We start from the raw sequence: 22,141 nt of genomic DNA, 5'->3' as shown, positions 1-22,141 counted from the left end.
TTTTGTATAATTTGAAAACTACACATTTATCGTAATATAAACCTTAAATTTTTGTCATAAATTGAATTGTTATTTGTGAAGTATAACAATACAAGAAAATTACGTGTTTTATACTTTATGTTAGAAAATGTGTGTATTTTTTAATTAAATTTGAACGGTGTACTTAATACATGAGTTGCTTTGAATAATGCCTACAGATGTACCGTGTACAGTGCATTATACAAGTATAATACAAATATTTACTAACGAGTCCAAATATGAATTTAGTTCTTCAGACCGTAACCCTTAAAAAATGGTTGCATCTAGTGCATGTAAAAGCTCACATGACATAACTTTGGCCCAATCTACAGTACGAATTGACTGATAGTTTACAACGTAAATTTGGTGATCATGGTGCTATTTAATCTGTGATTAGGAGGTATTAATCGGGCTTCAATGGGCTCAAGCTGTAATGTAAACAAGTCATGTATTTCGGTCATATATTATAGTTGCGGCAAGCAAAATGGTTGATCGAACTTGACAACTTCTAAGATAGCTTAGTTTGTAAATTTTTAGCAAAACAAGGAATTAAAGGCTGAAAACTTCAATGAAGTAATTTTTTGGTATAGAAGAGGCATATATAGTAATATACATGTGTCTAGGTTCAATAGTTTGCATATCACTACATATCAAGTAAATGATTTTGTGAACACTTCTTCGTACTTTTTAAAATCTCATGGTATTATGTCTACATTCCAAATCGTTAAAGTAGGTCCAAATTTTTTACCTGCATTTCCCCTAATTCATGAACAATGCATATGAAGTTAGCTGAAACCACTTAATCTTATTTTAGAGAGTGATGTAAAGAATTAAGTGAAAAGAAATTAAAAAAATATTTTTTTACAAAAAGGAATAGTATGATTTTCAAGTTCTCTGAAGAGAAATAGCTTTATACATATAGTGATTCGTTATACACATTTTATTTTCAAAAATGAATTAGACTCTGATTTTTTTTTTCTTGGCGGATGGCATATCCAAGTCATGTGAGCAAATGAAAGAGAAATTTCTATATTTGATTGACAAAATTTAAATATTACATGGGCAAATTGATGCAATTGAATATTAAATCGGCAAAATGATGAAAATGTATTTTAGAGGGGTTCTTTTGTAATCAACCATTATTTCTAGTTGCAAAAGAAACTCCCTGAGATTGTAGGCATTCAGCAAAATCTTATTGATAAACACTAGTTGAGATTAACCACCAGCCTTTTGGCTGGTGACCACCACTGAGCCGTTTTAAGGTTTGGTGGGGTGGGAAGTAAGGGTTTGCCACATTAAGTAGCTTTCTAAAAAATTCAGATGGGTGCGTAGTGCACCTGTCTGATTCGGTGGTAGTTCAATCCTCACCGGCCCCATTAGACTCAGTTGGGTCTCCCCCTTAGATTAGGATAGTATAGAATACTATAAATAAAGAATGACGATTGACAAAAACAAAAACCCTAGTTGAAATTGGCTGCACGTGCCGCCCGAAAGCATTTAATTGCAATAATATTTTTGGGAAAATATAATGAATTGTTTGTGCCCATTTACTTTTACATTTAGCGTATAAATGGTTTTAAAATTTTGGAGTTGACAACATAGTCAATTTTTAAAAGTAAAAAAAAAAAACAATGTGTATATCTTCTTATAAATATTCTATTTTTGTCAGTTTTTAGAATTCAAAAGGAAAATTGTGCATGGTTGTTTAAAAAATATAACTATTTTATTAATTTTTGAAGAAGTACTTATTGATTATTAAGTTATGTATTTTTTATAGTATAAAACTATTCAATTATACGATGAGTTTTTTTCTGTTAAGTTCAAATAGTATATTCCTTTTTCTCGTATGAGGTTGTTCTATTGGATTATATTGTGAAGAAATGAAATAATCAGAAAATTAATATTTTTAATCGATTAATGTAGTTACATGAAGAAAAATGATAAAATCATTGAAATGATTTTTGTATTATTTTTTCTTTTGTACCTATATGCAGATGGGTAGTTGCAGAATTATTAAATTGTGAGTAATATACAAATTTATAAATTTGCTTGGTGCTAAAGTTTTTATAAGCTAGTGAAGAAAAAATTTACATTTCTTGCTAGTGTTTTTGCATATATATATGACAGCAGGAAATAAATTATTTTTAATATAGGATCTCTTCTATGATTATAAAGATATAATTTCCCGGAATTTTTTTTGGGATAATGTCAGAAATCTCCCTTGAGGTTTCGCTTAATATCAGCTACCCTGAGACTTTGAAAATATCACTTAACTCCATTACTTTTGTTATTTGTATAACAAAATTTTCAAAATCCCTAAATTACTCTTTTTACCCATTTTGCTAACTAAAAATACTCATAAGCCACTTTGTTTATTCCAAGAAAACCCACTCGCTAAAAAAAAATATTTAATAGTACCACCACATCGTACAATTGTAACCCATAAAAATATAAATTTGAAAAATAAAAAAGATATTTATAAAGAAATACATTACTAGCAATTTAATTTTATATACTCAAAACCGATCTCTTATTAGATCTAAAGTGATTCGGCTTTGTGGATTTCGTATCGCCTTTAAGGCCTAAAGTGTGTTATTGTTGTAATAAAGTCCAAAGTGTGTTATTGCTGTAATAAAGTCCATTGGATCATTAATTAAGTTTACAGATACTAATTCTTTACAATTGGATTATGCTAACAATGACTTTAAAACATTCAAGAATCAACCTTTATTAGCCGGTTCCTCTGCCAATGTACATACTGCAAGTGTGCAACCCTTACATTCGCCATGGAGAGAAATGTGGTGAGTTCTCTCGAGACCATTCCTTTGTCCTTTTCGCTCCATCTAAGTTTCATCGTCTTCTCTAGTCCTTTGTCTATCCTATTTTCTGCTTTATTGTAGTTCAGTTCATTATCTATTTTCTAGTCCCATTTTCAATGTGGTACCAATGATGAAGAATTCGTCCTGCAGTAGCAAGATTTTAATCGGTAAATCATTTTTGAACCATGTTCCAAATATGTGACTTAAGTCATAAAAACATAACAAACATAAATTTTTAATTTGATATAATAATGTTGAGCTTATTAAAGGAATTCATCAATAGTTTTATGAAGCTAAATTGGACTCTAAGTGCATTCAGATAATGAATAATGAACAACAACAACAATAATGATAATAATAATAATTGTTGAGTCTACTCGCAATTCAAAGTATGCTTAATAGCGGATGGTTATTCTCCTTTGATAAGAACAAAAAACATATTTACATTCCAAACAGCATAGAGTATATAATAGCCAAATGAGCAACTAATTAAGTAGATATTCGTTAAAGATTCAAAAATAAGTTACTATTGTCCAGAGAAACCTAGAAAATAAAGTAAAGTGCTTCTTCTAAAATATCTCCAAGAAAAAAAGGTGAAAAAAGGTACAACCATTAAAGATTCAAAAATAAGTTAGGGTTGTCCAGAGAAACCCAGAAATAAAGTAAAGTGCTTCTTCAAAAATATCTCCAAGAAAAAAGGTGAAAAAAGTACAATCCATGTTAATTTAAAAAAAAAAAGAATGTAATTCAGAAAAGTAGTACTACCTTTGGTTGGGCTCACATATTCCTCCCCTTTGAAAATTTTGTATAATTGTTAAAAATCAAGAAATCAAATTAAAAAATATATAGTGAATTGAATGTTCAACTCATGATGTTATGAAATAGAAAATAATCCAACTCCTTTAGAAACCTCGTTGATTTTAACTTGCACAAAACCTACACTTGAGGGGGGGGGGGAAGATATCCAGTATATTCATGGCCAAAACTTGCAGCAATTATAAGGAAAATACAAATACATATATCCGAAATTTATTACAAAAAGAAATTTGTATCTTCTATCCATAATAAGATATAATTTCTATGAGTAAATGTTATATATACTGACAGTGTATACACTATTATCGTTTGATGCATGACATGTGTGCAAAAGTTGAATTTCAAATTCAAAATTTACATAGTTGTCATTCATCCAATGCTGACAGTATATACACTGTCAGTGTAGAAAAGATTAATCCAATTTCTATTACAGTTAAAGAAATTGCAAGCTAACCAGAACTCCTTTTTTCCATTAATAAGAACTACTTTTTTTTTCCATTAAGAGCTAGACCTACCATTTGAAGACATTTTGTGATGCCCAGAGCAAAATGCATCCAAGCAAAGTAATTTCTAGTTGGAAACAAAATTATAGAAAAAATTTCACCAGACAAATAGAGGCTTATACATGACAAAAATCAGGCAAAGAAAGTGAGTTGCAATGGTTGCAATTTTTGCACCGATCCATTTCTTATCTTTGGGCAAGTTGGTGGTCCAAACTAAAACAACAACTAATAACTGAAGGATTTTTAAAAAAAAAAAAAAAAAGAGAAAGAAAACAGTAGGCATAGTAGTCTCAAAATCATAAATGATCAACTCATCTACCAAAATAAATAAATAAATAAAAAGATCAATTTGATGGAAATCAAACATAAGGACGTAACAAAAGAAAACAATTTTGCTGATTTACATAAAAATCACAAAAAGGAAAAACAAAAAAGGGAAAATATCCCAGCAAATCTGATTCCTCAAGCATGCAAATAAAAGAGTTAAACATAAAATATATATCAATTACATCTTGAGCTTCAAAATACGAAAAAGCAAGAAGATAGGGAGCTTACCGAAACAACAGCAATGAGAAGAACAAATGACCAAAAGGCTTAAAAAGCTGATGAACAAATGACCAAAATTTTGATTAAAAAAAGTAAACATCACATCGTGATGAATACAAGGGAAAAAGTTGGACGGCTCGAGACACAGAGTCGTTCATGACCATGCCGGTTAAGTAGACAAAGACATGTGTAGGTAGAGAAAACATGTGCAAACAGTAAAGAGTAAAAGGCCCATAAACTGTCATCGTTGTCTACTTTTGGTTCCTGATCCATTTTTTTTTATCTTTGATTGACCCCTAAACAATTAAAAGTGTATAATTTAAAGGCTTTTGACCATTTTACACATAAAATTTGTCTGAATCCAAGGGCATTTTTGTCCGATCCCAATCAAAGCATTGAGAACTTAATAAAAAGCATCAAAAGTAGGAATAGAAACCCGGAAAAGAAAAAATCCTTCATTTTCTTTGAACTCTTCATTGGATTTCTCCACAAAATTCCTAAATTCATTGATTTCATTAGATTTTTCATGTTGTCCGATCCAAATCAAAGCATTGAGAACTTAATAAAAAGCATCAAAAGTAGGAATAGAAACCCTGAAAAGAAAAAATCCTTCATTTTCTTTGAACTCTTCATTGGATTTCTCCACAAAATTCTAAATTCATTGCTTTCATTAGATTTTTCATGTCCCTCTCAAGTATGAAATCAATGAATTTGGAAATTTTATGGAGAAATTTGATAAAGAGTTTAAGAAAAATAAAGGGTTTTATTTTCTTAGAATTTCTATTCCTGTCCTCGATACTTTTGATTAAGTTCTCGACGCTTTTGATTAATGTTGGATAAAATTGCCCTTCGGTTTTGTCTGGATTTATGTCTAAAATGGCTAGAAGTCCTTTAACATACACTTTTAATTGCTCAGGGGCTAGTTGGAGACAAAAAATAAATTAGGGGGCCAAAAGTGGACAATAATAATAGTTTAGGGACTCCCAGGTTTTTTACTCAGATAAAGCAGCAAGGAAAGGTTTTACTCTATAGGATTGAAACTAAAGACCAGGTTATCCAACTTATTAAAATTTAAAACACCTAATCAACATACTAAACATCTTTTGTTAGGCCCAAATCATTTTTAGGTGTTCAACCACTCCATCTAGGGGAATTCAATAAAAATAGCATGCAATTGTCGTAAGCAACAATTAACAAAATTGGCATATATTCATGGATGCAACAATTTTAGAGACAAAACCAAAATAGCAAATATGCCAACTTTCATAGCAGACTCGAATATAAATTTCACTATTATTTATTTTAGAATGACGGTGCGTTTGATAAAATTGAAATCTGAATTTATTAAGTTATTGAATAGTTAAATATTAAATAAAATACATTTAAGTGTACATTACATTCAGTGATAAGTGAATAGTTTATCACTTATTTTTAGAAACAAAGTTTTGTCTAAAAAATTCACTGTCACTTAATTAATTCAGATGTTTAATTTTTGGTTATCAACATGTTTGAACGTATTAAAATATGAATTTTTAAGTTTAAATGTTAAATTGAGTTATCAAACAAGACCTAAGTCTACATTTACAAATGCATGTATGTGTTAAAAAAATGCTAAAATTATTGGACTCATCTCTCTCTCTCTCTCTCTCTCTTTTTGTCATACCAAGAGCCTGGGCTTCCTCACCGAAAATTTGGAGTCGAAGGCACAATTCACCCTTATGTTGTAGCCCACTTGCATTCCCATATATTCCTATCCACAATAAGAGAACAGCGTTAAAGACAGCAAAAGTGCAAAACAAATGCAAGCTTTCCCGTCGAGTTGCCACGTGGTAGCATGGGAAGCAACTACAGCAAGAAGCAACTCTTTCTTATATTTAGACTAGAGGAACCAGGCTGTGCCTTGGCCCTCCCAAAAATACTAATCATTGGAAAAATATATATAATAATTCTAGTTGTAGAATAGGTACATAATACCATAATTATCACTACAACAAAAATGACCTTTAACGACATTTAAAGGTGTCAGTATACATAATCTAACCTGACACTTTACCTTTTCTCATACCTTGGACGAGTGTCGTCCCTTCCAATGTAGGGATAGGTATGTAGTATTATGTAGTATTCAAATGTGTCAGGAAAACTATGCTGTTATAACATCTCATCTGCCAACGAAAATTCCTTTTCTTGATAATCGAAAGTGTCAGGATAGCTATAGTTAGTAATAAGTAGGAGTTTTTTTAACGGAGCTATACTGACACTTTTAACTGCCAGGAGTTTTTTTTTTTTTTTTTTGATATAGAAGCAACCTGCGGTAGTGCTCCCTGCTATACATTCCGTCAATCAAAAAACCCAAAGGACTTGTAAAATTATCCCAAAGAACAGAATGCATATAATAATCTAAAAGCAAAAGTCAATGCTCAAATATAATTTGTTAAACTAAAAGTCAGTAACAAGTACAAACTTGAAAGATTCCCTAACAAGTATAATTTGTTGAACTAAAAGTCAGGTAACGTAATTGTACAACATTAGCAACGATTCGCGAGAGGTACAATATATATATAGTACATTGTTTGGGCGCCTATAAAGCAGCATATTAAAACCAAGCAACCCATACCGTCAGCGAACTAATCAAAGTGAAGTCAGCTCCATGAATTTCTGTCTAATGTGATAATTGTCTGCACCAGTAAAGTACTTTATGGGCATTTTCTTTGAACATTAGAAGCTCCATGTTCCTCAAACCTGTTAATCGAGAAATAAAACAGACTGAAAATGGGAGAAAAAAAGGAAAAAAGTTGAATATTGAAAGGTAGAGTGGATGTAAAAGCTTACTCAGATTTTGAAAACCACATTTGCTGAAAGGAACCAAGTGACGCCAATATACTCCCACCTATCCAAACAGTGAAGGCGACAAGTTAGTCAACGCGCAGCATACTGAGATGCATCTAAAGCAATGTAGCTTCTAAATGCAAAGAAATGTCCATTTCAATCATAAAGCAGAAGCAAATTGGTCTAAACATGCAACTTTGAAGGAAGCACCGAGGCACATCCAGACTATATCGTAAGTAAACATATCAAATACTGTAAATTTTTGTATTTGGAGAAATCTAGTAATTTGCTGACTATAACAAAGTTAGTTCTCCTAAAACATCATTTAAATGTTACACGCAAAATTATTGCATAAATTTTCCCTATAAATTGTATTCTTCCCCATTCAAATTCTCTTACCTTTCATTTTTAAACATCCCCAAATAAAAATTCAGAAAAAATCAAAGCATATAGTTTTGAGAGGGCTTTCGACTTTCTGAGAAACTGATGGACCATTTCTCAAGTTGGAGAAGAAAAGCTCATGAAGAATATATATGCAATTAGCACAAAGAAATTAGTCCGAAATGAAGATCATAACAAGGTGAATGTAAAGAGATGTAGAGTGACAACTAGATACCATTTTCAAATAGAAACTTAACTTTTTCAGGAGAACCACGTAATCTCCTTGCAGTAATTTGCAAAAGAGCACCATCTATAAGCATGTGTTGTACCACTCTTGCAATATTTTTGGTATCATCAATTCCAAGATGGTGACTTCCTAGAAGTGGAATTTGGGGTTCCCTCATCATTGAAACCATTCCTGGAGCCTGACAATCAAAAAGTTTATCACTACAATTTGAGAAGTTTAACACAACTTGGTCTAATCGACAGCAGCTGCAAACGAGCATTGGGCTGAGATGAAACACTCTATAAAATGCATAAACTCACAGACCAATCTCACACTAATGCAACGTACTCTGAAAGTAGATTGTACAGTAACATGGCGGTCACACAACTAAATCATGCCAACCTATGGTTCACAGAGTGTAATCAATCATTTCAGAATCAGAAATGTGTAAGTACAACAAACTCACCCTTCACTTGCCAAAGAGAGATCAAATTAAAGAAAAAGGCTAACATTCAATAGTCAGTCATTAAATACATATTGTATAAACAATATCTCACCCTTAGTTCGACATGGGAAAGATAAGGCCTCCTCTCTGTGTCATGAGAAAATCGAACTTTTCCCTTTTTCTCTCCTGACTTCATCCATTCCTTATTAACATTGGGATGAATCCACATATCTTCCATGTCTTCTTGCGAAGTTCTGGAGTCCCAAGTTGTATTCAATGGACCTGCTGCCTCATGTATAAACACACAAAATTTATCTTTCAGCACAAAGTATTATCATAGTTACAGAAAATGTACACCAATTAAGTGACAATGAAGTTTTTACATTTCAATACGTTTCTTAAGCAATGTACTGAGTAACATAATTACTTGGGTATATGATGACAAGCAAGCAGAGCATACTGCCCCCACGTAGATGTTATTTTTTTCTACTGCAAGATTTAGAGGAAATAAAGTCTGCTATTAAACTGAAAGACTACTTGATTGTGTTTGGATAAAAATATTTCGTAGTTAAGTTAGATAGGAGCTTACAACATCACAATAATAATTTCTTTAGCACGAGTAATGAGTTGCTTGCTTAGTAAAAGGGAAAAATACAAGTGATAAATTTCTCAATAGAAAAAATCTGAACAAAAAATAATAATAATTCCCTCAAAAAAGTTGAAGGTAGCACGGCATTATCAAATTGTCATCCATGATCCATCCACTATAATAAGGAATAAGGGTATTTGGAGGCATATGAAAGTGATGGCTCATTGCTTCTAAACCTTTACAATTGGGTACTATTTACGTATAATTGCTACATACCTTTCCCTCACAATTGGGCATTGGTTCCAGGGAATTTGATTCGTGTCCCTGTTTTCTTCAAGAAGAATTACGCTCTTTCCTTGTCTTTACTTTCTCATCCCTCTATTCGCTTCCTTGCAAATTTTTTTCTTTTTTCATTCGAACCTTCCGACAAATAGGTAGTGAGCATGAAAAGTTTTGAAATTTCTTTTTCATCAATTCCTTATACGGCCTGAGCTTGAATTTTAAATCTAAAGCTCTACTCAAACCTATGATTAATTCCAACCACTTAAAATCGACTAACAAGATGAAAGTAAAGCATAACCAACATGACTGCAGACAAAGAAGAAAACAATACAATTAAGGGGGAAAAAGGTACAAGAGTGTGGGAAACTTTACAGTGATGATTTCCGCTGTAGTGGCTGGACTCCAGTGAGATGATAGCGGCAACCTTCGCCTACTCTACTCCTCGGCACGCTCAACCTGAATATCTAGTCAGTAAGGAGAAGCATGGGGATGGGTTTCAGAGGAAAGAAGAAAAAGGAAAGAGCACGAGTATCTATTTTCTTATTCTTTTTGTCCTAGCAAAGAGAGCGAAGGCTTAATGGTGCAGGTGTCGTGGTTGACCGAACAGGGTAGAGAAGCGTCCGAGTTAGCAACTGAAAATAGGGGAGTGGGGCGGTGGCGAAGGTGGAAGACGGAAGAACCAAAATGGGGGAGTTTTGAGAGAGAGTTTGCCGAGAGAGAGAGTTTGTGAGAGATATGAGAAGAACCAAAATTTCGCTAGCTTGCAAAATAAAAGTTTTGAAATTTCACTAAGTGTTTTGGCGAAGGAATTTTCCGCCAAAATCAAACAACATCATTTTATGTTTTAATTTTTTTGGTGTATCTCACATTTTTTTCAAGTGTCATGATAGGGAATCTAAAGACACATTATTATTTTTATATCAAATAAAATAAAACAAAATTAAAGTGTATATTATTGAATTGATAATAAGTGTCATGATAGAAGTGCTATAATGACAAAAACCAGCAAGTGTCCTTTTAGGCGTGTCAGGAAAAGCCATTTTTGTTGTAGTGTATCATTCATAGATAGCTGTCAACAATTTTAGTAGCAATTACACACCTTCCAGTACAATTAAGTCCCAAGTAGAGATACATTGGCATGCTAATAGTCTTTTTCAAAGTTCATTTTAGTTACATAATATCATATATTAGGATCCATTAACTTCTAGTCATAGAGAGTGTTAATGGATTCCAATATGATGGCAAAAGATAGCATGCTAGAAGTTCAGTAGCATACATGATGAACAAAAGGATGAACGAAAGAGGACATGAAGCTATGTGGCTGCTTCATTTTGCAGATTCACGTGGCTTCTTGAGAGGGTTGATATGAGCAGATTTTGGAGATGCAGGCTTGTTGTCTTCAAGACGCTTTTTTGCAGCAATCGAGGGAATAGCTTCAATGGTTGTCTTCTCAGCAGAAGGTACATTAGTTCTGGGAATTGGAGCTTCAAAAGTTAAGCTTTTTTTTCTAGCAATGTTTGAAGAGGTTCGCTTATCTGCACTATCAGACTTGCGCCCAATTGAATCTAGGATCATTTTTGTTGTTGGGCTGAAGAATTGCCCTTCAGTGGCAGGTTGGTCAGTGAAAGTGGAGCGAGCAGTTAAGTCAACCTATTCAATCGTGCTGGTCGGCTTCTTAGTTATGCTCGGAGCAGTTGGAACAGGCTCTTCCCCAGGATTAGAGGTAGCTGCGCGAGTGATTTCCGAGTTGATTTCAGTCAATTCTTCAGCAGTGTATATTTTGACGATGCTATACTTACTTCTGTCTTTGATAATCCGAGTCAAAATGGCAGACAAAGCACAGGACTTGATGGTTATCAATTGCAGATGCAATTTCAGAAAAAACCTCAACACCCTATATTTTGCAAATAAACAAAAAAAATGCTCAATACCTTGTATTTTCAGAAATTTTATAGACTACTAGAAAATGTAAACACGATGCAATTTCAGAAGAAAGTTTAATAGTAACATAGATTGAAGGTGACATGGGCTATCTTAATGCTGGTTAAAAGAAAATTTTAGCTAGTTCCAGCTAGGAATTTTGTTTCTTGACTACGATTGAGTCTTGTCCTTGGAAAGAATAGCAAAATAACTAGAGGGGTATTACCAGATTTGCTAGCCAATCAATGCAATCATAGACAAAAGAAAATAGAGATATTGCATGTTAATGGTATGAGTTTTTTAGCATCTGTACCAAACACTACTGCATACATTGAACTTGTTCCATCATCAATGATAATTCCAATACAGCATCTAGGATATGATAGTAGTGAATAATGGTTAAACAATAAAATAAAACAGAATTATTGTTAAGAGCACTATTGTAAAATTGCATGCCTTGTTTACCTAGCTTCAACGGCACTTTCTTCTCTGTAAGACGGACATCTGATGATTCATTCCAAATTAGCATCTACAGCCTTTTAATAGTTACTACATGCAGCATACCAGAAGCGGGTCGACATTTTTCAGCATGCTCACAGCATTCTCAACACTAATGATATCATTATTTTTAGGCGGAGGCAGCAATTTGGTTGAGTCTTTGTAACTGGCCTCCTCAATTAGTTGTGCAATTTCCTGCCGATTCTGACCATACCTGTGAACATAAATATGGCATGTTATATTTTCCAGTCTTTATGTATAATTATAAAACATGATATGCTTACCATTGCCTTAATACAGTGGCTTGAGGAGTTGGTGGATTGACCAGCAGACAACTTGCAAGTCTTGTTGTTAGAGATAGATGTAAGAAAATAGAATATAATTAGCTCATTAAAGCTGAAGTATGGCAGGCAAAGCAGTAATAATTTCTTGAGCAATGGGAGTTGTAACTTACAGTTAAAAGTTATTACTTTGACTCTCATAGCTATGATGATGTTGTTGTTTGCGATAGTGTTTGCCAGCTGTGCTCCTTCATTTGCTTCAAATTCGTTCCACAGAGTAAGGAGCATTGGCCTTTTTCTAAAAAAGTAATAAATATGATAAGAATTAAAGAATGTAATAGGTTTATTTAGTAAATTGAAAGTATATTCTTTTGTTCCAGTTGGCTTACTCTTAATTAATAACAACCAAGTCTCTGGTCATTGAATCAAGACCCTATTCCCTTGAAGGAAAAGCATGCACGACAATACCCTGGATATCTATTATTCAAAAGAATATTTCAATCTAAGGATAAGCTGAAGATAACATAAGGAATACATTGGGATTATCTAAGGTAAAGCATGAACTTACTTTGTAAATTTTCTGTTAGTAAATCTGAATAAGTTTTCAAATGCTGTGAGCTCAAAGTGACACGGAATTACCGGCGAAACCTGCTCCACACACTCATCAACCAACGTTCTGTTATGGATTACCCAAGAATATGGGTAGTCATTGACCTTATACCTTGGTTCTGCTTTGCAAAGAGCTGTACTGGAGATATAGTATCTCTTGGATGGCATCAACATAGCAGCAAAAAAAACGGATATCTTTGCCATAGATGACTACTGAAACCTTTGTTCCCTATTGCATCATAAAGAAGAATAGCTGTAAATTTGTAAAATAGTCAAAGATATATACAAAAATTGAAGGAATATCTTTATTTTTTTGTTACCTCAGAATCTGTGAGAAGGAAGTGGTGGTAGTTCACAAGCCTTGCTTCTTGACTCAACTGAATATGTCCTCTCTCAACAACCTGAGCTAGTACTGTCCATCCTTTTACTCCCTCAGCGGCCTCATTCACTGGAAGGTAGCGTCCTGCCATGCTTATCTATAAATGGTACAAACAGATGAATTTAATTCTAAATATAGACTACAATTATGATAGGATTAATTAAAAATTGAAGAAACAGCAAAAGAATGTTCATTTACTTGACAGCTAATTGAGAAGCTTGAAGAACTTCTCTAGATACAATATTTTTTGTCTGATATATTCTAGATTTATCAAAAAATGGAGGCTTAATGAGTAACTTGACTTGTGAAGTTGTTAAGCACTCTCTGTTTCCGTCGATTTCTATAGGTGGAAGATTCAGCTATTGAAAATTCTGACAGAACAAACATACATGATTGCAAACTATTCAAGTTTGCATTTGGTAGCGAAAATGTGTTGACAAAATCCTGTATTAGAGGCTGAACAGATTTAGAGACATTTGGAAGAAGCCCTATAATCTGCGATCTCATACATTCTTGTTGACTTGAATGTTTTTTCTGAGATCTCTGAACTTTCAATGTAAGAGCTTTCTCTTTCTGATGATGTCTCAAACTTATGCTTTGGCTATTTGCAAATTCAAATGACGCATCCATACCAGTTTGTGTACTATTTGAATTTATATCGAATAAAGACAACCTAGGAAGAGACTGAACAATAGAAGGCTCAGTCACAATCTTAGCAAAGTCTACAATATGATTTTCTATAGAGGCTACCTCTAAAAGCTGGTTTGTTTGAGATGCTTTGGCCTGTGATCTCACATTCATTTGTGTAGGATACTCTGTCAGGTTGGAAGTTTGCCTCCCTGTAAACTGGAATAGTGCAGGCGTACACACTTGCATATTACTCAAATTTACAGGTGGCGAAGGAGATGCAATAGCAGAAGGCAAAGTTCCTACACTATGACTTTTTATTGCTCTATCTAATAGTTTCTTTTTCCATCTAAGAGCTACATTTTTTCTACAATCTTTTTTCCTCATCATTTGACCCACATCAAACTGAGAAATCACAGTAGGAACATCATCAGAATTTTCTTTGCTCACAGAGTCCATGACAAAAAAAGAAGACTACTATCCAAGGCTTTCTATATGGAACAGACATTCATTCTCATCATGTGAAGGCTTTTACTCTTCATAACAGAAAGAAAACCATTAACTACATCATGTATCTCACAATCATGTAAAAATGAAAAAGATAGCAATTAATATGCTTGAAGCTTAAAAATTTTTAACATGAGACACACAACCTGTAATAAAATCAACAGCAGATAAAATCCAAATCCTTTAGACAAAAAAAAAAGTAGCACAAAATTTAGTTTCTTAGACAAACCTGAGAACTGTATATGCCAACTTGTTGGAGCAAAAGATGCACGCCAAATAGAATAGCCAGCTTTAGTTGAAGAAATAGGTCTACATTTTGTAAGCATAGGCAAAAAAAAAAAAAGCAAAATCAGTATAAGAAAAGGAAGAATAAAGATTCACAATGAAAAAGAAAATTGAAGAATTACAGTAGCAGTGCTAGACACCATTTTCATAACTCCATAAAACTTATTGTTTAGTTATTATCTAGAAGTATAAAAATTTGTTTACAAGTTAAGTAAGTACATTGTGAGAAGAAAATCAACTAAATTAATAAATGATGGTCTTATAACTCTCATTATTGATCCGTTTACTATTCTGTTAAGTTTTACTGCTAGTGAAAACATAGTCAAATGATCTGAGCCTAAAACATTGTTTAGATAAGTTGTTAACTAATATGTCATATAATGGTGAAAAAAAAAAAAACATGATCCTATAAGGTTATGAAAAAATGTCTATCTGTGGTGGAAGTGATAGTTTGCAGATTTAGAGACTCTGAGGTCAGGGCATTTATGAATCATTAACATATTCTTAGTGACAATTTTAGTCTTTATTGTTGATAAGAATGCAAGCAATGCAAATTAAATAGGAAAAAGAAAAGAAGAATAAACCTAATTAAGTGAAGTATTAGATTGAATTGTTCCGAGTCCAAATTCTTCACAGTGGAGTATGGCGAAAGTTCAGTGATTGTTGATTGAGGTGGGCACATTGGTTGTCCGAAGAGGGAGAAGTAAAAGGGTTGACAATTAAGGCTTTGGAGTTGGCTTTTGTTTTATAGATTTAATGTACCCCAAAAATTTACATAAAATGTTCCAATTTCTTTCAGATGGTCACAACATGATTTAACAAAAAGTTTACAGATCACAACATGATTTAACAACCGATTAATGTCTTATTCTAATATGTAATACTTGCCGAAATTTTTACATGAATAAACCAAGAGAAACATTTAGCCAAAAATATACTAATTTTAATATCTCTACCACATATGACTACACATATTTAGGGAAAAAATTAGAATCTAATTTACAAATGAAAAGGACCCTTACCAAAGCTAGAGGCAGAAGAAGCTCCCTTCCAAACACAAGGTCTTCAGAGAAAGAAATACACCCTTTATATGGGCACTTCCCTTTCTTTTCCTTTTTAAAACCTAAAAACCTAAATAACTACTCACTTAATGTCTATCACATCAAATCCCTGAAAATATGATTTAGAATTATGGTGTTCATGGGAAAATTGGATGGCTGCAAAACCAATTCCATTACAAATGAATAAAATCAAACGGTTGGCCACTTTTCTAGGCAAAAATCCCTAATTTTTGGGGAAAAAGAAGACACCTAATCTCTGAGGGATTTCAGGCCTTCCATGCTTCCAAGTACAATAAGCATGTGAAGGAACCATCTCTGCTACAGGAAGGGAAAGAGTACGTGCTGGTACTTTCACCCAAGAAGAAGAAAAGAAAAGATACTACTATACTAGTTTCTTGTTTGTCTTGAGTGTTTGCAATGAAATGGGCCATATAACAGAGGTTCTATTGCAATGTAATGGGTCCCGTTGGTTCTATTACAATGTAACGGGCAATGTAAGGGAAAATGCCGGTTTTCATCCCCAAACTTTGGGGTAAGGACACATTTCGTCCTTCAACTTTTGGGCACGACACATTTGATGTCTGAATTAATAATTTTTGACCAATATCATCCTCAAACGGCAATTTAGCCAATTTTTAACGGAATTGGTCACGTGAAAATCACATGACCGTTGAGTAAACTTAAATCACATTTTTAACAAAACCTGCCAGTTTCCTGCATGCAATCAGTCAACTTTTGGCAATTTTGACTAAGCATCCATCAATAAACACTTGCGTCCCGTACGTAAGGGGGGAAAAAAGCTAAAAATAAGGATAAAATGAAAAATAGGCAAGCAAAGAAATAATCAGCATGAAAAATGAAAAGGGATAATTTCACAAACATCCCTTGAGATTTTTAATAGTTACAAAAGGCTCCCCTCAAAATTTAAAAATTACATATACTTTGCATGCATTTACTATTTATATAAGAGCAAATTATTTGAGTAGCCATTGAACTATTTGAATAGTAAAAATTTGGCCCTTCAATTATTCATAACATATTTTTACCCATTGAACTATTAAAAGTATAAACTTTGAGTTATTCATAACATATTTTTACCCATTGAACTATTAAAAGTATAAACTTTGAGTTATTCATAACATATTTTTACCCATTGAACTAGTATGTTTTGTATTTAACATAAATTAAATATGTAAAAGTTAAAAAAATAATAATAAATTGCCCATAACATACCAGTTCTTTATGGGAAACTGGCAGGTTTTGTAGTACGTTTGTACCAACTCTTTATGGGAAACATACCAACTCTTTATAGGAAAAATTGGTTAAATAGCGCCCAAAGAAAAACTAGTATGTTTTGTATTTAACATAAATTAAACATGTGAAAGTTAAAAAAAAATAATAAATTGCCCATAACATACCAACTCTTTATGGGAAACTAGCAGGTTTTGTAGTATGTTTTGTACCAGTTCTTTATGGGAAACATACCAACTCTTTATAGGAAAAATTGGTTAAATAGCGCCCAAAGGAAAACTAGTATGTTTTGTATTTAACATAAATTAAATATGTGAAAGTTTTAAAAAAAAATAAATTACCCATAACATACCAGCTCTTTATGGAAAACATACCAACTCTTTATAGGAAAAATTGGTTAAATAGCGCTCAAAAGAAAACTAGTATGTTTTGTATTTAATATAAATTAAATATGTGAAAGTTAAAAAAAATAATAAATTGTCCATAACATACCAGCTCTTTATGGGAAACTGGCAGGTTTTGTTAAAAATGTGATTTAAGTTTACTTAACGGTCATGTGATTTTCACGTGACCAATTCCGTTAAAAATTGGCTAAATTGCCGTTTGAGGATGACATTGGTCAAAAATTATTAATTCAGACATCAAATGTGTCGTGCCCAAAAGTTGAGGGACAAATGTGTCCTTACCCCAAAGTTTGGGGATGAAATCCGGTATTTTCCCGGCAATGTAATGTCTTACTTGCTGGTTCCGTTGGTTTCTTGTATGCCTCCGTTCCATTGTTTCCCTCATTAAAAAATTCAGCCTAAGTGTCAAATAAATAGTAAGCCACTTGTAAAAAGGAGAGCCTGCTCCAATGAACAACACTTTCTTTTTATTATACTCGAGGGATGAGGGAAGTTAGAAAAGACGAGAGGTCTCAGGCAGAGGTGCTTCCAAATTTCATATCAAGGTTCATGCAGTAAACAGGTGCAAATTTTTTCTGATTCTCAACTAATTAGTATTACTGATGATTCTCCGCAATATATACGCTAAAAATATGATTAACCCTCTTTTTATCGCTCTCTTGTCAATTCAAAATTCGAGGCTGCTGGGTTGGAACGGGGAGATGGCCTGAACTTGTATCAATGCGAAAAGTGTTCGACCAAATGCCCATATGAAAATTGAGTAATGCAACATTAAGTTTTTGGAAAATTTTATGGTTTTTTTTTTGTGTGATGGTTATATAGGATAAATAGCCAGCACAAAAGCTGAAGAATCAAATGGGCAATTAGAAGCTGCTTTTATTTGATCATTTTGCTAACTCGAATATTTGGATGATAATTTGTTGTTGTTTTAGAGGTAAATGTGCGGTTTTCTAACTCACTCCTTACTGTTTGGAAACAAGCAGTTAAGAATTTTGTGTGGAAGAACAACTCTTCCTAGCGAAAAAAGAACCTCTACGTTAACTGTATTGGTTCCTGTTCAAATTTCATTATGCGCTTGGCAAAATGTAGTCTAAGCCAAAGCAAAAGATAGAGAAAAAAGGCAGTTAAATCTGTGTTTGTTGATCCATTTTGCTGACTGACTTGAATACTTGGATGACAAAGTGTAGTGGTTTTAGAGGTAAATGTGCAGTTTCCCAACTCACTCTTTATTGTTTGGAAATAAGCAGTTAACAATTTTGTATCGAAGAATTACTTCTCTTAATGAAAAGAGAATCTCTATGTTAACTGCACTGGTTACCGTTCAAAATTTGCTATTTGCTTGGTAAGATTTAGTCCAAGCAGTAGAACTTTGAATCCTGCATAAAGCTAGTGAAGGCAATTTTTGTATTCTTGAATTAGCAGTGAACACGTTGTCTGCATTGACTGTTAACCTAACATGCCTTTTTTTTTTCTGGACAATATTGGGGAATATGACATATGAAATAGAATACTATACAACATGCAGCAACTACAGAATCTAAGTTCATATTTTCTCTGAAAACTGCAAATAAGTTGCCATTTTTGGTCCTGTGCAAAAATTTGAATTACACCTGAAAAGTGGATATGCTAGTTAACTTATGAGTGACTTCTCCTTTCTGATTGAGAAACAGAAAACAATCACTGCTCCTCTTTATTTTCTTGATTTTATAATGATCAGGCCATGTATTATTGTCCCAGGCCTTTTTGATATATTTATCTGCATAATTTGTTATCAGCATTATTCATCTATGACTTCCAGAAAGCTTTGTTTTAGAATATATTTGGGTTCTGAAGAATGCATATTTGCCTTGTTGCAGATTCAGGTCTAAAGTTTGAACTACAATGAATATAAGATGGCCAAGGCTTCTAATACCCACACAGCTCTCACAAATTATAAAGAGCCAGAAAAACCCTTTAAAGGCTCTTCAAATATTTAGAGAGGCAAAATGCAGATACCCTAGTTATCGTCACAATGGGCCGGTCTATAATACAATTATCAGCATCCTTGGAAACTCAGGCAGGATAGCTGAGATGAAGGAAGTGATCTGCCAAATGAGAGATGACTCTTGTGAATGTCGAGATTCAGTTTTTGCTGGTGCCATCCGAACTTATTCAAAGGCCGGTCTTTTAGGTGAAGCCATTGCACTATTTAGAAGCCTTCCCCAATTCAACTGTGTGAACTGGACAGAATCTTTTAATACACTTTTGGAGATAATGGTGAAAGAATCTAAGCTAGAGACTGCTTATCTGCTCTTCCTGGAGAATTTTTCTAGCTGGGAAGTGAAGTCTAGGACCCAATCTCTGAATTTGCTTATAAATGCTTTGTGTCGGTTGAATCGTTCTGATCTTGCTTTAAATGTTTTCCAAGAAATGTATTACCAATGCTGCAATCCTGACAGGGAAACTTATAGGATTCTCATGAGGGGTCTCTGTCAAGATGGGAGGCTCAATGAAGCCACGCATTTACTGTACTCAATGTTCTGGAGGATATCCCAAAAGGGTAGCAGCAGCGATGTTGCTATATACAGAATTCTCTTGGATACTCTGTGTGATAATGGAGAGGTTGAGGAGGCAGTAAATATTCTTGGTAAAGTTTTAAGAAAGGGACTTAAGGCTCCAAAACGATACCACCAGCATCTGGATCTTAGTGAATGTTATTCTGGTGGCAGAGCTGATATTACAAGCATAAAGGTTTTGATAAATGAAGCTTTGATTAGAGGTGGAGTTCCAAATACAGATGGTTACATAACAATGGCCATTGACCTATACGCTGAAGGAAAGATTAATGGAGGTGATAAAGTACTGAGTGAAATGCAGGACAGAGGCTTCAGACCATCATCACTGGTCTTTGAAGCTAAGGTCGCTGCATTATGTAGAGATGGTAGAGTTGATGATGCAGTAGCAGTACTTGAAAGAGAGATGGTGGAGAAAAATTGCATTCCATCTGTGAAGCTATACAATGCTGTAATAAAAGGTCTTTCTGAAGGACGAAAATCTGTGTTTGCCATCAGGTACTTAGAGAGGATGTCCAGGCAGATTGGTTGTGGACCTGACCACGAGACATATACTCTCGTAGTAGATGGCCTTTGTAATGATGGTAAATATGTTGAAGCAAGTAATATAGTCGAGGAAATGTCAAATAACTCTTTTCGGCCTAGAAATGAAACTTACAATAAACTCATCCAAGGTCTTTGTTTGACAGGAAGTTCTTATAAAGCCATCATGTGGTTGGAGGAGTTAATCAGTGAAGCAAAAATACCAGAACTTTCTACATGGAATTCATTGGTGTCTTCAGTTTGTTCTGAATCTGTTTGTACTCAGACTTTCTCTGACACAATGAAATTACTGGTAGATTCTTCTTGATAGTGTATCTAGAGCATTCTCTTGTATTTAGGTCCGTGTACTGGTTGATGGTTGCTCATAGAAAGTTGTATATGCAATTACTTTCACCCAACAATCCAAGAAATTAGTAAATTAAAGCTGATAGAAGAACGGAAGAAAGCAATATTTTGTACTGAATTGACGTGTGCTTGAAATACTAATTGAAATTTTGCCTTTTTTACTGGGAGTATGTTTATTAAATATTTGAATGTATCTAATCATCAAATCTGGCATCCACTCACTCACCAAAAGATGATCTGATGAATGAATAGAGCTCCATTGATGCTTCTAGTTCAGGCTTTGTATGCTTATTTGCATTTGTTCTGGTATTCTGGAAAGTAATGCTTAGAAGCATGATGTCCAAACGTTATCCAGGTACACTTTATCTCCAACGATCGTATTTTGATTTGTGATGTCCAGTGCTTAGCATTTTTAGTTGGTTTGGCTTATCTTATGCTCTGAATTTGCTAGATTCCATTAGTCCTGTACATAGACTTTTATGGTGCATTTATTTATTTGGTATCCTCAGAGTTCACTGGATGTTACTTTGTGAAGCAAGGAGGGTTAAGTCAATGTTCAGGGAGTGGAGGTTCACTTGCCTTGCCAATTACATGCCCAATGGCTTTGCCGGTTGTTGAAGAACGTGCAAAAGCTGAGTGCTAGGTATTGATGTCATTTACCCTGCACGATTGATCCTAGATGTTTGTTAACTAAAGTTGTATATGATGCATGAATCAAGTTAGTAGTCAAAGGCCTTGATGTTTTTGTATGTAAGTTTCTGTCATTAAGAAGATAGTCCAGAAATGAAAACATTTACCTGCTGTTGCCACCAATTGAAGGTGATAGTTGAGTAAGTCAATGTAGTTAGAGACCTTGCAGTTTATTAATATTAGTTGTATAGGTCATTTATGGGCATTGCCTCAACTATTTGTTTCCCCTAGTTTACTCCTTAATGCTGGGTAGATAAACTTGATCTTGTGCACGCAAAGCTACTAATTCCCTTCTCCTTTATTACTCCTGCAGCCTCCATGGTTCTATTGGACGTATTTTTCTCAGTTGCTGCTGATGCTTCTGTACAGATGATTATCCCTGTGAACCTTGTTTATATGAGATAATCATGATTGGGTGATTAAAATTTGGTATAAGACAGATCTGAACCCAGAGGGAGACTTTTTAAACTTTATTGACTATGTGGGGTTCAGTTTTGCCTCCCCTTTTCTTCTCCAGGTGCATGGATCAATGTTAGACATGCTAGCATTTTTTGTTGCATGTCTTCAAGAGAAATATATATCGTAACTGTCTCTGCCTTAAGAAGTTACTTTTCTATCCAACCCCTTCAGTATATGATTTTTTCGGAACTTTTGACTTCTGTTCCCATGTACTACCAATAAAGCCAGGGGTTTTTTTTCTTTCTTTCTTTCTTGGTTGCTTATGCACTGGGTTCAGCA

General features: G+C 33.8%; 1 protein-coding gene and 1 long non-coding RNA gene across 3 annotated transcripts; one reads left to right on the top strand and one right to left on the bottom strand.

The window, feature by feature from the left end:
* Window positions 1-11,719: 11,719 nt before the first annotated feature.
* Window positions 11,720-16,103, bottom strand: LOC113754209. The gene is made up of 8 exons (XR_003465150.1): window positions 15,580-16,103; window positions 14,502-14,581; window positions 13,080-13,235; window positions 12,719-12,988; window positions 12,540-12,627; window positions 12,324-12,448; window positions 12,154-12,213; window positions 11,720-12,083 (listed from the first exon to the last, which is right to left on the bottom strand). It is a non-coding gene; the product is annotated as an uncharacterized LOC113754209 (long non-coding RNA).
* A 1,557-nt stretch (window positions 16,104-17,660) lies between these two features.
* LOC113753928 (pentatricopeptide repeat-containing protein At1g05600-like) lies at window positions 17,661-20,863 on the top strand. Of its 2 annotated transcripts, XM_027298206.1 has the most exons (3): window positions 17,661-17,835; window positions 19,130-20,409; window positions 20,515-20,863. In XM_027298206.1, exons 2-3 carry the CDS (start codon window positions 19,155-19,157, stop codon window positions 20,673-20,675), a joined length of 1,416 nt encoding a protein of 471 aa, XP_027154007.1. In that variant the 5' UTR covers window positions 17,661-17,835; window positions 19,130-19,154; the 3' UTR covers window positions 20,676-20,863. The 2 variants fall into 2 exon arrangements, with proteins under 2 accessions (XP_027154007.1, XP_027154006.1); XM_027298205.1 differs by having other exon boundaries at window positions 19,130-20,863.
* The last annotated feature ends 1,278 nt before the right edge of the window (window positions 20,864-22,141 follow it).

The sequence above is a fragment of the Coffea eugenioides genome, chromosome 11 (genome assembly GCF_003713205.1).
Source record: "Coffea eugenioides isolate CCC68of chromosome 11, Ceug_1.0, whole genome shotgun sequence".
Classification (NCBI taxonomy): Eukaryota; Viridiplantae; Streptophyta; class Magnoliopsida; order Gentianales; family Rubiaceae; genus Coffea; species Coffea eugenioides.
This window is presented reverse-complemented; position numbering and strand designations above follow the sequence as displayed.